Source organism: Lepidochelys kempii, chromosome 2 (assembly GCF_965140265.1).
Source record: "Lepidochelys kempii isolate rLepKem1 chromosome 2, rLepKem1.hap2, whole genome shotgun sequence".
NCBI classification, from domain to species: Eukaryota; Metazoa; Chordata; order Testudines; family Cheloniidae; genus Lepidochelys; species Lepidochelys kempii.
Window position 1 is genome coordinate 199,011,186 of NC_133257.1, and position 17,510 is coordinate 199,028,695.

General features: G+C 41.9%; 1 protein-coding gene across 3 annotated transcripts in view; it reads right to left on the reverse strand.

The window, feature by feature from the left end:
- RARB (retinoic acid receptor beta) overlaps positions 1-17,510 on the reverse strand; it is a 305,303-nt gene that overhangs the window by 95,402 nt on the left and 192,391 nt on the right. For 2 of the 3 annotated variants that reach the window (XM_073333465.1, XM_073333466.1), the window contains exon 2: positions 6,393-6,541. The exons of the other annotated variant lie outside the window; for it this stretch is intronic. In XM_073333465.1, the coding sequence (XP_073189566.1) occupies positions 6,393-6,541 (149 nt within the window). The remainder of the gene's footprint in view (positions 1-6,392; positions 6,542-17,510) is intronic. 3 annotated transcript variants of the gene reach the window in all.

Here is a 17,510-nt window from a genome sequence, read left to right on the forward strand (position 1 = left end):
TGCTAATAGTGTAGGGCCTGAGGAGGGAGTCTACATACCACACAACAAACACTAACCCAGGAACCTATCCTTGCAACAAAGCCCGTTGCCAACTGTGCCCACATATCTATTCAGGGGACACCATCATCGGGCCTAATCACATTAGCCACACTATCAGAGGCTCGTTCACCTGCACATCTACCAATGTGATATGTGCCATCATGTGCCAGCAATGCCCCTCTGCCATGTACACTGGCCAAACCGGACAGTCTGTACGTAAAAGAATAAATGGACACAAATCAGACGTCAAGAATTATAACATTCAAAAACCAGTCGGAGAACACTTCAATCTCTCTGGTCACTTGATTACAGACCTAAAAGTGGCAATTCTTCAACAAAAAAACTTCAAAAACAGACTCCAGTGAGAGACTGCTGAATTGGAATTAATCTGAAAACTGGACAGCATTAACTTAGGCTTGAATAAAGACTGGGAGTGGATGTGTCATTACACAAAGTAAAACTATTTCCCCATGTTTATTCCCGCCTCGCCTCCCCCCCCGTTCCTCACACGTTCTTGTCAACTGCTGGAAATGGCCCACCTTGATTATCACTACAAAAGGTTTTTTTTCTCTCCTGCTGGTAATCGCTCACCTTACCTGATCACTCTCGTTACAGTGTGTATGGTAACACCCACTGTTTCATGTTCTCTGTAAATATAAAATCTCCCCACTGTATTTTCCACTGCATGCATCCGATGAAGTGAGCTGTAGCTCACGAAAGCTTATGCTCAAATAAATTTGTTGATCTCTAAGGTGCCACAAGTACTCCTTTTCTTTCTGTAGATACAGACTAACATGGCTGCTACTCTGAAACCTGTCATTCACCCTTGTATACCAACCTTGCAGTATAAAAGGGCCCTTAAAGTAGGTCTGAATGTCATTGCATTACAGCTGGAGGCGGACATGTGGAGGATTGGTGTCATCACATACATCCACCACTTTAAGGCTCCACTCCACTCCCAGAACCAACTAAAGGAGCCTTAGTGTAAATGAGAATCTGGCTCAATTTGATTTAAAAGACAAAGAGAATAGTTACCTATTTTTAAAAAAGGTATTTGTCAAGAAGGGCATTGCCCTGCAAAGGGAATGCTGTGTTAGCCTCAGTGTCCACAGTGACACGTCCATGGAGAACATAATGTATATGTAGGCAACTCCAGGAGGGTTATGAAATGCTAGTTAGGAAGAAGTTACAGGACTGTGGATCCAGAGACTCAGACTGTGCTATAAGCTTTGGGGCAGACTATTCACGCAAGCAGAACTGTGCACCCATGAGCATATGTATTAGGATATTTTTCTGTTCAGGTTTTCTACTCAGCTGGACCTCCTCGTGAATCAACAACCTGGAACAAAGCAAGAACTGTTTAATTTTCTCCATATTTCTTTTTTTTCTTTTTCCCCTGGTCCCATGGGTATTGCTTATCTTGTCTTTGTGAGATTTGGTCCTCTGAAATTGCAGTCTTGCTTCACTGTACATATTCATGCCTCTTTTCTACAGTCTGAAAGTCTGACCTCTTTGCAATAAAACTACTTATTTGGATGTACGGAGGAAGCAAAACAAGTGGGCGTAATATTTCCACAGCCAAAGTTCAGTGGAATTTATTGACGTAGCTACTTTTTTAATTTGCTGATCCCCATAATGTATGAAGTTTTATATACAAATACTAACATGGGAAGATACTCTTCTTCTGAGATAAGAGCTGACTTGGGGAATACTCTGTGAAACAGATTTATTTACATTTTGTTCATGAACATGAACATTAGACAGACACTTTGATGGTACAAACAAATTTGCCAGCATGTAGTTAAAAATACTACTCTCCTTTATACACTTTGCAGTCTACTCTCCCTCCTCCCCGCCCCTGCCCCATCCAAATTGCTCTCAGCAGCTTTTGCTACCCACCAAGTTTGTGCCAGAAATCCATGCAGTGTATTGGCAGCAAAGGAATGTCGCCTTTTAAATGCTTAGAACAAGGGACAAGGCTCTAACAGACAGCAGAATCTGCCAGAGCACCAGTTTCTCCTCTTCATCCACACAATGCTGACATTGTTTGGGAAAGCAGCTCACTACACTCAATCCCCCTTTTCTGCAGATCTCGCTACAATGAAGAGTGAAGTCAGTACCAAAGAGTGGAGCTTTCAGTAAGAGCCTTACAACCACTTGTCCCAGCTGGGTGGATCAGAGTTGCTCATTTTGCAAAGAATTTCTTAGCATGCTCTGTAGCAACACTCTGAGACTAGTGCAATTTTCCTTTAATAATATCCTGTAATTTGAAGGTCATGAAATACATCAGTAAGTTCCAAAGGATATGTCTGAAATACTGTGCAGTTTACATAATTGAGAACTTAAATGTGAGAACATGAACACTGCACAATGTGGTTCTGTGTATGTGTTATTTTATATAGAAAAAAATTAGTTAGCTCTGAAATTTCCCTTACGAACACGTTTGCTTTTCAGTTAATTTGTGAGAATCTAATATAAGAAGGGATAGACAAGACATAATGCAGACTTCATAGTTGTGGCTCTTGCAGTGGACTACCCAGAAATAAAACAAAATGCCACGATTTTGGGTGCCAAACCTGTAACATCTAAAAGAGGCCTACTTTTCAGAAAGTGCTCAATGCCCACATTCTGAAAATCACCCCCCCTTATGATGTCTCAAGTAGAGAACTCAAAAAAATCTAGGCATTCTGAATCACTACTCAATTAGGAAAATCTTGGGCAAATACTGGCCATATTAGTGCATTTGGGTTAGGAAAAAAAAGCGGGGGGAAGTTGTTATTATTTAAAATCATTTATACAGCAACATATGTTTACATGATATTTTATGAGCAGAGATTATGACTCACTCCATGTCTGGAAGAGCTTAAAATATACAGACCAACCATTCAGGTGAGGGAGGATGTGGGAATTAGGGATGAGAAGGAAGAAAAAGGATTGCTTGAAAAGGCTGGATAAAGAAGAGATGAAGAGAGAAAGCTCGTCAGAGGAGGATGGCAAATTATTTCCCATCTTAGAAGACAGCACGATGAAAGTTGAATCTGAAATAGAGAGTGGGGGCTGGGAGGAAGAGAAATGGAAGAGGGAGCAAGAGGGCAAGTTAATCAAGATGAAAGATGACCGGTGCATTTACAAGGGTTTTGGCAAGGAAGACGAGGGTTGAAGGTGGATTCTGGTGAAGAAATGACAGCACTTAGTGAGAATCAATATGGTAAAGAGTCAAATGTGACACCATGGTAGCAAGCCTGGGAAATAGAAAAGATAGTGGAGTTGTTTGTGGAGATCAAAAAGGAACAGGGATGAAGAGTTCAGTTTTCAAGAGGCTGAGTCTGAGCTGGCAGTTAGACAAGAAAGAGGACATGTCAGAGGCATTTAAATAAGGACAGAAGGGGAAGAAGGGTCAATTTGGGAATCATTCATGGGAAGGCAGTAACTGAAACCATGGGAGGACATAAGATTATCTAGAGATGAGGGAGAGGAGAGCACCTAGACTGGACCTTTGGGTGATAACGGACGGGAGAGGTAGAGACATGAGGAGCTATTTACATGGACACTGAACAAGCAGTCAGCAAGATATGAGGATACAGTCATGGAAGCCAAGACAGAGAAAATGGCAAAGGAACATAAGAATGGCCATACTGGGTCAGACCAAAGGTCCATCTAGCCCAGTATCCTGTCTTCTGACAGTGGCCGATGCCAGATGCCCCAGAGGGAATGAACAGAACAGGTAATCATCAAGTGATCCATCCCCTGTCGCCCATTCCCAGCTTCTGGCAAACAGAAGCTAGGGACACCATCTCTGCCCATTCTGGCTAATATCTATTGATGGACCTATCCTCCATGAACTTATCTAGCTCTTTTTTTGAACGGTGGTATAGTCTTGGCCTTCACAACATCCTCTGGCAAGGAATTCCACAGGTTGACTGCATTGTGTGAAAAATACTTCCTTTTGTTTGTTTTAAAGTACAGCGATCAATAGGAGAGGGCCGGGCAGTACAGGACATATGTTTATGGGGGCGTGAAATCTGGGACTGGGCGTGTGTTGTGGACACTCTGTGGTAATCTTTAAGGCTGGTAAGAGCCAAGGTGTGGCTGCAGCACACGTAGAGACATAGCTGGGAGTGACTAATATGCTAGAGGCTGCATCCGCAAAACCTTGTAAAAGAAAACAAAGAGAGATACCGCAGGTTACAGGGCAGAAGTGACAGAGCCATTCATTGGTCTGGATTGTACCCTGGTATGTCATAAGTACACTTGAACATATTTTTCAAAAATAATGAAGTATTCGAAACATGCGACCTCTCTCTTGCATTCTGCAATTACATTCTTGCTGAAAAAGGGGAGGAATACCATCATTTTTGTGTGCGCAAGAAGAGCAAATTCGCAATTAAGTGAAATGAGATTTACAAGTTTCTATTATACTTTTTCAAACAGAAAGGGAAATTTCAGCAGCATGGCAACAACCACAGCACTACAATATCTGAGAACATGGCCAGGGAATACAAGCAAAAATTCAACACTGGAAGGAGAATTTAAAACACAGATGATCTTATATGCTAACTTTCAAATACCTATTTATGGTATATTTCTGGAGCAAAAATATCAGGCTGAGATCCTGTAACCTCTTTCCCGAAGAAGTCAGAGCATCACTGAATTCAAAATCACAATAATGCAAACCAACTGGGGTGGGGAGAGAGGGTCCTTATGGGTGCAGCAGACCCCCTGCATGCAAGAAGCTGCAGAACTGGGGCCTAAATGTGTGGTTGACTAATAACAAAATCATAACAAATTCCAATATTTCATATGAATACACCAAAATATAGATTTTATTCATTTCTTTTAATAAATGCAGATGTTTTAAATGGAAGGTTAAAATATTTTATCATTTTTATAGTGTGTTACCTCCAGATACCATAATTAGTGTGTGTTAGTAGAGAAGAGAATGATTGCAAGGTGTGTTATCCTACACTAATATCATTCCTTGTCCTGCACTCAGGTCTTCCCACTGCATTTGTGGGACAATCATGCTGCAAGACTGAGACTATTCTGTGCAACAAACATCGACCCTACACTCAAACCTTTTGTACAGTAGCACCCACCACTGTCTGTGCCTGCACGCTGTTGCTCTTGCCACACTGGCTGTTCATATCTGGCAGGACTTGACTAGACTATTTGCCTAAAAAACATCACTAAACTTAGCGCTGTATGTGTGTACGAGGACATGTACATGCACTTGTCTAGGAGGTGGCAGCACACTCGGGTGGACTACAGAACCAGATTTCAAAATGCAATAATGTTGACAGTACTTCTGCTCTATAACCATTCTCATGCACCAAAACAGGTATTGCACAGTCGGTACCAATCACTAATAAAACCAAAACCCATATAACTCCTACTTAGGCACCTTTTCTTCATAATTTCCCCTGATGTATTTTCATATGTCCCTCTAACATTGCTAGAAAAAAATGTGGCTATCAGATGATCATGTTGCACAATACCCTCCTCTAACTGTTCTATGTATTCTCTCTCAAACACACACTGGGTTCAGTTCACATAACCTCTCTGATGCACGTTCAATCTCTGTAAGTATATACTCTAGTACTCCAATTCCCAGATGCCATGGATTCACCACAAACTGTGTATGTAAAAATATTCATGGCGATTCAACTAAAATACTGACAATCACAATGTTGAAAAGTAGCTGGCAAACACATCCTTATTTCTACTTTGTAGTCTGTCAAAGTTAGTTTTACACCTGCCATTCTGCTTTGTCTGTGTTTCGTAACCAAACCCCAGCTCTGACCACTGATACATTTTTGGAAAGTTTGGAAGCATATTCATATTTTAACTTCATGCTGGCCCTTAACTGTGTAAAGGGTTAAAACAACACCAAAGATCTCAATTCTGCTGAACTCTGGGAAGATTCAGATCCATATTTGACCTTCACTCTCTAAACTTACTATAGGCAGTATACTACATAAAAGTATAACAGAGAGGACGAACTAAGGACAACAAATAAACATATGAACCACACCTCCCAGTGTAATACTTAATTTACCGGTGAACACAACGCATTAAGAGAAGGAGCCATAGTGTGTTTTTACATCATTCTGCAAAGCACCACATCTAAAAAGATGTACTTCCAATTACATCCTCATGTCAGCCAATCATATACTGCTGTAAGGATGGAGAGGACAGGTTACTCCAGGAATGACAACCACTTGTCTGGACTTACTCACTAAGTCAGAGTTTATTCAAGCAGGCAAACTATCCAGTTTGAAACTAATCTGCTTAGCCCATCTCTAAAAGAAATGTAGGGCTTTCTAACAAAATACCAGTGGGGTTTTGGTACTCACCTTGCATCCCTCACAGGCACTGACGCCATAATGATATCCAGATGACTTGTCTTGACAGACAAAACAGGGCTTGTAAACACGAGGGGGAGGAAGCGGGGAAGGTGGGCTTGGGACAAGTTCTTCAGAACTGGTGCTCTGAGTTTCGATAGCTACAAAAGAGAAAAGAAAATAAAAGAAAAAGAAAAGAAAAGAAAAGACACCATTTTAGTGCATTACCTTTGACTTTTATATACTCTATTATTTATCCCTTTACAGCTACTATAATTGTGTATCACAAGCATATGTTTGGTTTCAGAGTAACAGCCGTGTTAGTCTGTATTCGCAAAAAGAAAAGGAGTACTTGTGGCACCTTAGAGACTAACCAATTTATTTGAGCATAAGCTTTTGTGAGCTACAGCTCACTTCATCGGATGCATACTGTGGAAACTGCAGAAGACATTATATACACAGAGACCATGAAACAATACCTCCTCCCACCCCACTCTCCTGCTGGTAATAGCTTATCTAAAGTGATCATCAAGTTGGGCCATTTCCAGCACAAATCCAGGTTTTCTCACCCTCCGCCCCCCCCCACACAAACTCACTCTCCTGCTGGTAATAGCCTATCCAAAGTGACCACTCTCTTTAAAATGTGTATGATAATCAAGGTGGGCCATTTCCAGCACAAATCCAGGTTTTCTCACCCCCCACCTTTTTTTCCAAAAACCACACACACAAACTCACTCTCCTGCTGGTAATAGCTTATCCAAAGTGACCACTCTCCTCACAATGTGTATGAAAATCAAGGTGGGCCATTTCCAGCACAAATACAGGTTTTTTCACCCCCCCCAGCCCCTTTTTTTCAAAAAAACACACACACAAAAACTTACTCTCCTGCTGGTAATAGCTTATCCAAAGCGACCACTCTCCCTACAATGTGCATGATAATCAAGGTGGGCCATTTCCAGCACAAATCCAGGTTTTCTCACATGCTGGGCCAAATTCCACGCTAAGATACCCACAACACAAATCCTTTAGACTAGACTAGGAAATTAATTAATTAATTAATCAGAGGACAGAATTTAGATCATATTCTAGATTCTGCCCTTGGAATTAAGCATGAGCTATGGGTGCGCACATCTGAGCATAGAATTTGGTCTTTGATGCAAAATGACTTGTGAAATATCTATCATTCAACATCTATCTTTTAGCTAAACATGCTATGAAGTGTCTCACTACTTCCATAACAGAGATAGCATTTTCAGGATGCAAGTTTGTCATGGAAGGATATAGAAAGTCATCAATGTGCATTAAGAGACTGATGATTTAAGCATAGGACTGGGAGCACAGCAAGTTCTAATCCTACAGTTTCTACTATCTGTACAAGTGACATAATGCAGTAACACTTATTTATCTGCCTTATGGGATATTAATGTTTGTAAACCACTTTGTAAAGGGGCCACGTAAGTATTATGACATCTTGTCACTTTACTGCCTTAATATTTCTGGATGGACATTTATTTTGAATCTGTTGAGGCATTAGTTACTCCTTCCTGTGAAACAACATGAAGGCTCTGTGAAGCAGGATAAAAGATGTGAATTTGATCTCTTCAAAGCATCTGCATTAGTTTTCTCTGATACACCATCATCATCATTCATATTTACTGTAGATGTGCAATACATTTCCTTGTTTCAGTAAGTTGTTCTGCGGCTTCTCGGACAAATACCTCTAATTTTTCAACAGATACATAGAAATGATGTAACCTATGAACTTGTACCCATCCAGAAACATTAGACATTATCCACAGAGCTAACTCTCAAGAGTCTTAAAAGTGAACACTAAAGAATATTAGTCAACAGAACTTTTTGGACAAGATTTACTGTCCAAGATGGTTTCCACATTTTTAAAATGTTACATTTGTATTACATCTGGATTCATTCCCAACCCGCATTCTTCAGAATTCACTGACAGCTTAGCAAAACCTGTTACAAGCAACATGCTACAGGTTCCAACTCTACAGAGCAAAGTTTAAGTTTTTTCTTAATAGAAAAAAGAGGGAGACAAAATCCACTATATTCTTTCTTTTAATAGTCATTTTTAGCATTTAAGATAGACACAGAGCACTCTGTTATTGATTTGTGCACAGTCATCCTGCTTAAATCAATAATCTATTAGTCCTTTTAAATTAAAGTTAGATTCATCAAATGCCCTTGAGAGGTCTCAAACATTCTGTTCCTTATTTCATGTTAGTACATGCGTCTTAGTGGCTCCCAATCAGTATCTGGAATGATAAAAATTTAGCTCTAAGATGCTGCAATCTCAGCAGACAACGTGTTGTATATTAGCTCATTCAGCTATCTCACTCAATGTAAAAACCAGTTTTTAGACATCCCATGGGGAACAAGGGTTGTGTTATTTGGTAAAACAGCAGCACTCTTGCCATCCTTATATGATTTTAGTTTGGAGAAAGCAGTCTTTTAGGAATAATTCTGATCTGCTTCTACTTTTTTGATGGTTTTATTCCAAACAAGAAGCAGCATACAATGGTGGTGTTCAAATTGCTAACCATATGCGCAACAAAGCTCTGTCAGACTCTGGCCAAGCCACAGGAACTTGTGTTACTTAAACGAGATGAGACACCTGGCTCTGTTCATAAATGCACAAAGCAGAGTCAGCAACTGAAGATGCTGAGGAGGCTACTATAGAATTGCCAAGGTAGACAATTTGAAAATGGATAGAACAATCAAAGAACAACAAGAACAAGAAATAAACCTCCCAAACCACCTCAGCTATATCTGCTATTAAACTTGGCTTAGCCCATACACTGGAAACACATGTCACAAGAACAAACGCCGAGTGAGTTTTATTTGTCACAAGAAAACAATTACAGGGCTTGTTTATTTTCGGTTATAGACAAGAATTGTAGTTTCACAGAGGGCCTGGGTTCAGATCACATGGGCTCTATTTCTGTCTGTTACTGACTTACTGTGGATCCTTGGACTTAGGTAAACTGAGGCAAGGAGGCTATCTGTAAAATGGTATGCTGGCAACTCCCAGGAATGGTGTCAGAGACTTAATCGATTCATGTTCGTAAACCACTTTTCAGTCACTGGATGAAAGATAAGGATGTTGCACCTGATGAAGTGAGCTGTAGCTCACGAAAGCTTATGCTCAAATAAATTTGTTATTCTCTAAGGTGCCACAAGTCCTCCTTTTCTTTTTGTGGATACAGACTAACACGGCTGCTACTCTGAAACCCGTCTGGATGAAAGATGTTATGTATAGGAACAAAGTACTATTATTATTACTTCACATAGGTTGTTTGGGCACGAGCAGGAGGGAAAAAGGCATTCTGTATGTAGGTGTGTGTGTGTTACAGACAGGAAGGTAGAGTCCCAGCTAATGCAATTTTAAAGTAATCTTACAATTTTCTCAAAGTGGGGGAAAACAAAACAAAACTTGATTTTTAATGTCTTGCTGTTAGCAGAGGATGTGACACTTGGGAATCTCAACTCACCTGAGAAAATACAGCATAAAAGAAGTTACAAAACACACAAGTTCCACTTAACCATCCAAGGATTCTCATACAAAAGGTCACTTCATGATTCCTAACATGTTTGAAATTTTTTCTAAAGGCTAGATAAAATAGCAGATAAGATCCTTGAGAGAGTGTATAAGAGCTAATTTACTGCTAGCTAAACCATGTTGACAGATAGAGGTATTTTATTTTGTAGCTGATTAAAAGCAGACAAGCATTATGTAGCCCCTTTCATTTTACTAGAAACTTAGATTATTAAGACTGTATTTTAATGCACACTTTGGACAGCTGAGTCTTAAAAGAATAAGAAGTTGTAAAGCAAATGGCATTTCCTGGATAGCCCCAAGGGAACTTTGAACACTGGGTTCTGAGTCCCTGGTGGGAAGGAGCAATTTCAGCTAATTAGGGGTGAATAGAAAAGTGTTGCATTTGGTCAAAACATTCTGTTAACCCTCATTTTTGTTGGCACCAAGAAGAGTCAGTCTGTATTTCTTTTTTCTTTTTTCTTTTTGTGTGAATTCACTGCTGGAGTGCAAGGCACACAGCTCACATACATTAGGCAGAAAGTCAAAGGAAACGCCAAAGTTCAGCTAAAGTACAAGTAATTAGAAACAGATTCTCTGCCGCTTGTATGTGTGCATTTCATTGTAGACGTTATTTATAAGCCTCCAAACATTTGCAAAAATAACTATATACCGTAGATCATTTAATTTTTATGTCTAGTCTGGAAAAAGAGTCTGCCTTTAATCATCTTCCAGTAAAAATCTAGGCAGTGGAAAAGTGGGTTTCATTTGTTTCCATACAAATTTATTTCTTTCATATGTCGTTCAAAACTATATCATCAAATTAAATTCAAAATATCACTGACTCCTGCCCCCCTCCCAATTTTGTTTAATAATGAAGTGCTTTGAATATGTCATACTTAAACAAATAGTTTGCATTGTTATGAGGTGGGGGAGAGGGGGTTAAGAAAAAAATCTGGTTTGGAAGACAAAAAAAAGAGTGAGAGAAAAAGAAAACATTATCACGGAGACTTGCCAGCCTTGACTTAGTAACCTGGCCATGACCCGAGAGGGAGTATGTGTTTGACCCGGTCACACGGGATTCTGGCTGAGTACTGTTGCTGGGCTATGAATCCCTGCTATTCTTACCATATAGACAACAGGTGCTGACCACGGACAATGGGATGAAAACAAAGGGAGACACCATAGGTAAAGACTTTGATTTTGTTTGCTTTTTTTAAACAAAGATGTTTTGTTAGAAAAAAAACAAACTCTTGCAGATCTGTTCCCCTCTCAGTCCCTGAAGCTGTCTGCTTGACCATTACAGTGAATGAGGATTTTAAATACACAGCAGATCACGCGTATTCCATTTACACAGCACCATAATTAACTCAAACCAGGCAAAACATGCTCGGTTTAAAAAGAAAAAAAAACCCAGGTTGTGATCCATCAGCTTAAATTTTTGTTCATAAACTGGGGCACCAGTACTATCACCATCCTCATTTCTTCTGTATATTTTATGCTTGAACACAATGCACTGGGATTGAAATAAAAGCTACCAGGATTGGCCCGTATGGAGACAATACATCTAAATGTTTAGATGTCTAGAAGTACTTTTATTTATTTATTTTTTACTTTCCAGGTCCTCCTTTTTCCCCTCCCCCTTCTAATGAGCTCATGTCTTGTCAGCTGCACACATCTGTCTTTAATCTAGAACTTACATTACTTATTTCATTTTAACTCATGGTCATAATTTTTCGAGCACTGATTTTATTCATGACATAGTACAGCTCTACAAGACAGCTTAGGTCTCAAAAAAGGGGAGGGGGAATTCAGAATCAACTAATCACCGTATATTGTAACTACATGACCTGGGCTGAAGGCCACGAAACAAAAAAAAAATAGTCCTCAGGCTGACTTTTATTATGGGAAGAGGCCTTGCATTTTCATAAGGGACACCAGAAGATTAAATATCTACATTAAATTTTTATAATGTGGTTTTCTACTTCAGAGAGCCAAAGCTATCCTTGTCTATTTGTTGAAAAGCTAAACATGATTCTTTAGATCAGTGGTTCTCAACCAGGGGTCCAGGGCCCCCAAGGGGGCCCTGAGCAGGTTTCAGGGGGGTCCGTCAAAATAAACCAGAGAGCGGGGCTGGCGTTAGATTCACTGGAGCCCACAGCAGGAAGCTGAAGCTCACATCCAAACCCTGCCACCCCAGGTTTAAGTCGAAGCCTGAGCAACTTAGCTTCATGGGGCCACCTGCAGTGTTGGGACCCAGGCCATTCCCCTGCTTGCTAATCAACTGGATATGCAGAAAACCAGTAATTGTGGCACAGGTGGGCCGTGGAATTTTTATAGCATGTTGGGGGAGGCCTCAGAAAGAAAAAGGTTGAGAACCCCTGCATTAGATCATTATTATATACCATGTCGAATTCCTACAGCATGCTTCAAATAATATATCTGTCAAAATCACTTAACGTAACAACATCACTGAACACTTAATAATAAGCCCAACTCACAGCCATCAAATTGAAAATAAGGAACCAGGTCTAGCAACTCTTATTAGTCTAAGGGGGACATGATTAGACCCAAAAAGCAGCACACTTGGAGAAGAAAAATGCTATTGTGAATGAGGAACAGAACTGCGACACTGAAGATCCGTGCTCAATTCCCAGCCCTGACACTGATTTCCTTGGGCAAGTCACTTAATTTGTCCGAACCTCAATTAGCCATATGTAAAATGGAGATGATAATATTTCCTTTCTCCAACCCTATGTGTCTCTGGTCTATTTAAATAGTAGACAGAGAAGATAGGTGAGGTAGTATCTCTTTTATTGGGCCAACTTCTCTTGGTGAGAGAGACAAGCTTTTGAGTTTACACGGAGCTCTTCTTCAGGTCTGGGAAACTTACTCAGCGTCTGTCTATGCTGGCAAGTTTCTGCGCCACAAGTTATATCACTCAGGAAAATCTTCCAGACTATTCTGTAAACTTTACATTTTTTTCTCAATTTTCTAGTAATCAGGATTACACCATTGTTTTATATGTGTTTTAAACCAAAATTCAAAGGTGAACATTGTAAACCCAGTTTTCAATCCAACATGTAAACAAATTTGTCAGTGTAATGGTCACCAAAAAGAAACTATGAAACTTAACAACTGGTGACTGGGTACTATAGTGATGGGTTACATAAGTGATTCATCACTCTGTGGTTAAACTTCTCAGTTTGTCCGAGATATTGCAATACAACTAGCTTGATTTACAAATGAATAGTGAAGTTGTTCAAGTGTTAGTTTTGTTTTAACTGACGACAGAACTGAATTGGCCTACTGTCTCTTTTAAATTAGCATACACAGATACACTCAGGCAACAATTGCCTCAACAAAGCAGCAATTAAGAGTGCAGATGGTTTCCATGTCAGTACATCTGGCAGAAAAGTGGGAACCCAATGCTAAACTCTGACCTCAGCCTTAGGGTACATCTTCACTACTCGCTGGCTCGGCGGGTAGTGATCGATCTATCGGGGATCGATTTATTGCATCTCGTCTAGACGCGATAAATTGATCCCCGAATCGATGCCTGTACTCCACCTTGGCAGGAGGAGTAAGTGGAGTTGACGGGGGAGCCACCGTAGTCGACTTGCCACCTGGTGATGGCCAAGTAACTTGAACTAAGATACTTCGACTTCGGCGAATAGCGTAGCGGAAGTTGCGTATCTTAGTTTGAAACCTCCTGCCTCCCCCACCCCAGTGTAGCCCAGGCCTTAGACCTGGTTCACACTACACGGTTAGGTTGTCATAAGCTGCCTTACATCAACCTATCTGTGGAAGTGTCTTCAGTTAAATTTGGTTCCCGCCGACGTAAGTGCCTCTCGATGCCAATTTAGTAACACCACCTCCCTGACCGGTGTAGAGTCGTGGTCAATGCAATTAGGCAGACACTGCATTGCTTATGTCGACTGTTACTGGTTTTCAGGAGCCATCCCACAATGCCGCCTATTAACAATACAAGCGCTTCTGGTGCGGATGTGCACCGCTGACACAAGGAGCCAAGTGTGCACACACACAAGCAATTTAATAACTGCAGTGGCTGTATGCCGATGTAAGTTACGTCAACATAATTTTGTAGTGTAGACACGGCCTTAGGGTATGTCTACACTACAAGCACAGGAGCAGCATAGGCGCAGCTATGCCATTGGATCATATCCACCTCCTCCAGAGGCGGTAGCTGGGTGGACGGAAGAATTCTACAGATGATTCTACAGTCTACACTGGAGCTTAGGTCGTCTTAACTACGTCTTTCAGGGGGTGTGAATTTTAGGTATAGACCAGATCTGATAGAAGTATGAAAAGCTCATTACTCACAAGATAATTTTACAATTTTTTTAAGTGACATAACATATGGCCCCGCATTACCTGTCTTACACTGTGTGATAACTGTCTTTGAATCTAGGGAGAGTACGTAGATCTAGGGCATCATGGTACAGAAAAAAGAGAAGTAAAAAAGCTTAATTTTAAAAGATTACAGTTCTACTCTAAGTGAGCCTGGAAAAACGACTTCTTCTTACTCAACAAGTTTGCCATCTGCGTGTAATCCAAGTCATATCTGCTGCCTTTAGTGGTAAAAATAAGTGTTCATTTCTGTCCACTCTTTTCAACCCAGTAAAGCTAACAGAGCTATGAGATAGTGACCTGCATCTTATTGCGTCTCACCTTTCATCAACAAAATTGCTAAGTTCCAATTACGAAGCTGTAACGTTAGCCAGTGGACTCATATAGCAGTAGCCAGGAGAATCAGTGGATACTCACTGGCCCCAACCACGTGACAGAAGGATAACCTTTTGTAACACTGACCCATATCATGTGAGTGAAGCCAGGAAATAAAAATCTTTAACTGACCACCTGGCAGCTGGTCTTCTCAAAGGACATTCTTGCATGATCAAAGCATTCTCGACACTGACTGTCTAGGATTCTGAAGTCTCCTTAAGACTTTTACTGCAATGTACTGTAGATCTACGACGTCTCTGGGCACACCATACGCAGCAGTGTGGGGAAATTCACCTTTCACCCTCTCCTGTCTAACCCAGCACTTATAGGCCTCCAGTACTGTACTATCAGAGGCCCAGATCTCCACAAGTATTTAAGTTCCTAATTTCCATTTATTTCAATGTGGATCTGGGCCTGAGTGCCTAATAATCATTACTGTGTTCATCTCCACAACCCCCCAGTGAAATAGGAAAGTTTTATCCCAATTTCACAGAGGGAGAACCGAGGCACAGAGAAAATAAGGGCCAGACTGATAAAGGTATTTAGGTGTCTAAAGATGCAAATAGGTGCCTAGTGGGATTTTCAAAAGCACCGTGGCACCCAACTGCTTCCTTAGGTTCTTAAATATCTTTCCATAATCTGGCTAAGTGATTTGCAAGATTTAGAGCAAGGAATAGAACCCTGATCTCTCTTCATTACCACTTGCTTTTAGGAAAATGTATAAACACTGCAGTCACCTTTCTCCAGTTCTCTGCCACCGTTACTTCTAGACTGGGATTCAGGAGGCTTCATTTGCTCCATTTTTGCTAAAAATTTAGTTTAATTCAGACACAAATAAAAGAAAGTGCTAGTAAGAGACTGAACTTTATTTCCTGGCCTCAGTAACCTGATATAGGTCAGCTTATATAAGGTTACATCCCTGTCACATGGTAGAGGTCAATAGGCACTGATTTCTATTACAAAGACAAAGCTGTAAGACCTGTACAAACCCTATTAAGATCAGTGGGTGACACAGGTGTAAGAGACAGCATAATTTGCACTGCAGAATCTTTATTTGTGAGTGGGATGCACAAGCCACAAAAAGCCCAGCTTGCTTTTGAGATTCAAGGCTGAGGTTGCAGGGCTACCTTAGCAAAGAAACTTTTTCCTTGTAAATTAAGCACATGTGATATAGCAAGCACAGAGATACCCTGAACAGGGAGGCCAAAATGCCATTTTCAGAGTTAATTTTGAGAGCAGAAGTGAGCCATGCTTAAATCCATTTTTAAAAACCATTGGCTTTTTGGGTTCAGTGTTGAAGCATTTCTGGGACTGTCCATTATTGCAACTGTATCTGTTGGGTCTCTGGCAGTAAATGAAGAGCTTCTCCTGACTGCACAACCAGTTGATACGTATGCACTGATGAGCTGCCAAAATCTTAATGGGTTCCCTCCTCACCCCACGAGGGGGTTGTTGCCCACACCCGCCCCCCAGGACTCCTGCCCCATCCAACCCCCCCGCGTTCCTTGACGCCCCCTGCGCCATCCACCCCCTCCCCGTCCCCTGACTGCCCCCAAAACCGGACAGGAGGGTCTCGTGGGCCACTGTAGTGGCAGAGCCATCTGCCGGGGGGTGAGGTGGGGAGTCCCAGAGGTGCTTACCTGGGGCAGCTCCCAGGAAGCATCCGGCAGGTCCTCTGGCTCCTAGGGGCGGGGGAGCGTAGCTAGGGGGGAGCAGGGGGAGCGGCCGCTCCCCCACTGATCACATCAAAAGTGGCGGCTTAGGCGCTGACTCCCTGGGTGCTCCGGGGCTGGACCACCCACAGGGAAAATTTGGTGGGTGCAGAGCACCCACCGGCAGCTCCCCATGCCACGCCTGGCTCCAGATCACCTCACTCTGCTCCTCCGCTGAACGCGCTGCCCCACTCTGCTTCTTCGCTCCCCACCCCCCCCGGCTTCCCGTGAATCAGCTGTTCAGCGGGAAGCCTGGGAGGGCTGAGAAGCAGGCGGCGGCTTCACACTCAGGCCGAGGGTGGGGGAGGTGAGCTGGGGTGGGGAGCGGTTCTCCTGCACCCCCCCGGGTTACCTGCTGCGGCGCGGGCGGCCCTCCTCGTGCCCCTCCGCCCTAGCTCACCTCCGCCTCCCTGGGCCTGAGCGGGAAGCCTCGGGGGACAGAGAAGCAGAGCTGGGCGGCGCGTTCAGGGGCGGAGGTGAGCAGGTCTGGGGCAGGGCGCTACCAGTGGGTGCTCTGCAACCACCCAATTTTCCCCTTGGGTGCTCCAGGGCTGGAGCACCCATGGAGTTGGCGCCTAAGGCACCACTTTTGGCTGGTTAAATTTAGAACCTTGCGGAACAACCGGTTCTAAAAGGACTTCTAAATTTAACAACCAGTTCTAGCGAACCGGTGCGAACCGGCCCCAGCTCACCACTGTATGTACGTGCGCTTGCCGCAGTAGTTTAAAAAAGAGCCTCGTGACCAGCATCTATTGTTACTGCTACAGTAGAAAATGGGAAATTAAGCAGATTTAAAATTTCAAGTATAGAGAACCCCCCTCCCGTTCTAGCTCATACAGTATGCCAAGAAACACCTGCATCAATCATGACACAGAAGAACTTTTGATTAGAGCTGATTGAAAAGTGTCTTTTTTTTTCCAGAAAATTTTGGAAAAGCCAGTGAATTCGGGTTTTTGAAAAAGAAAGTTTCAGATCTGGGTTTCTTACAGAAAAATCAGAACATGTTAAAGGAAAAAATTTTCTGTGAAATTATAGCCATTTTTTGTTGAAAAAATAAGTGTTCAATTTTTTTTTAAACATCCTCTCTTCTTTTGATTGCATCTTTCTCCCTACACATTT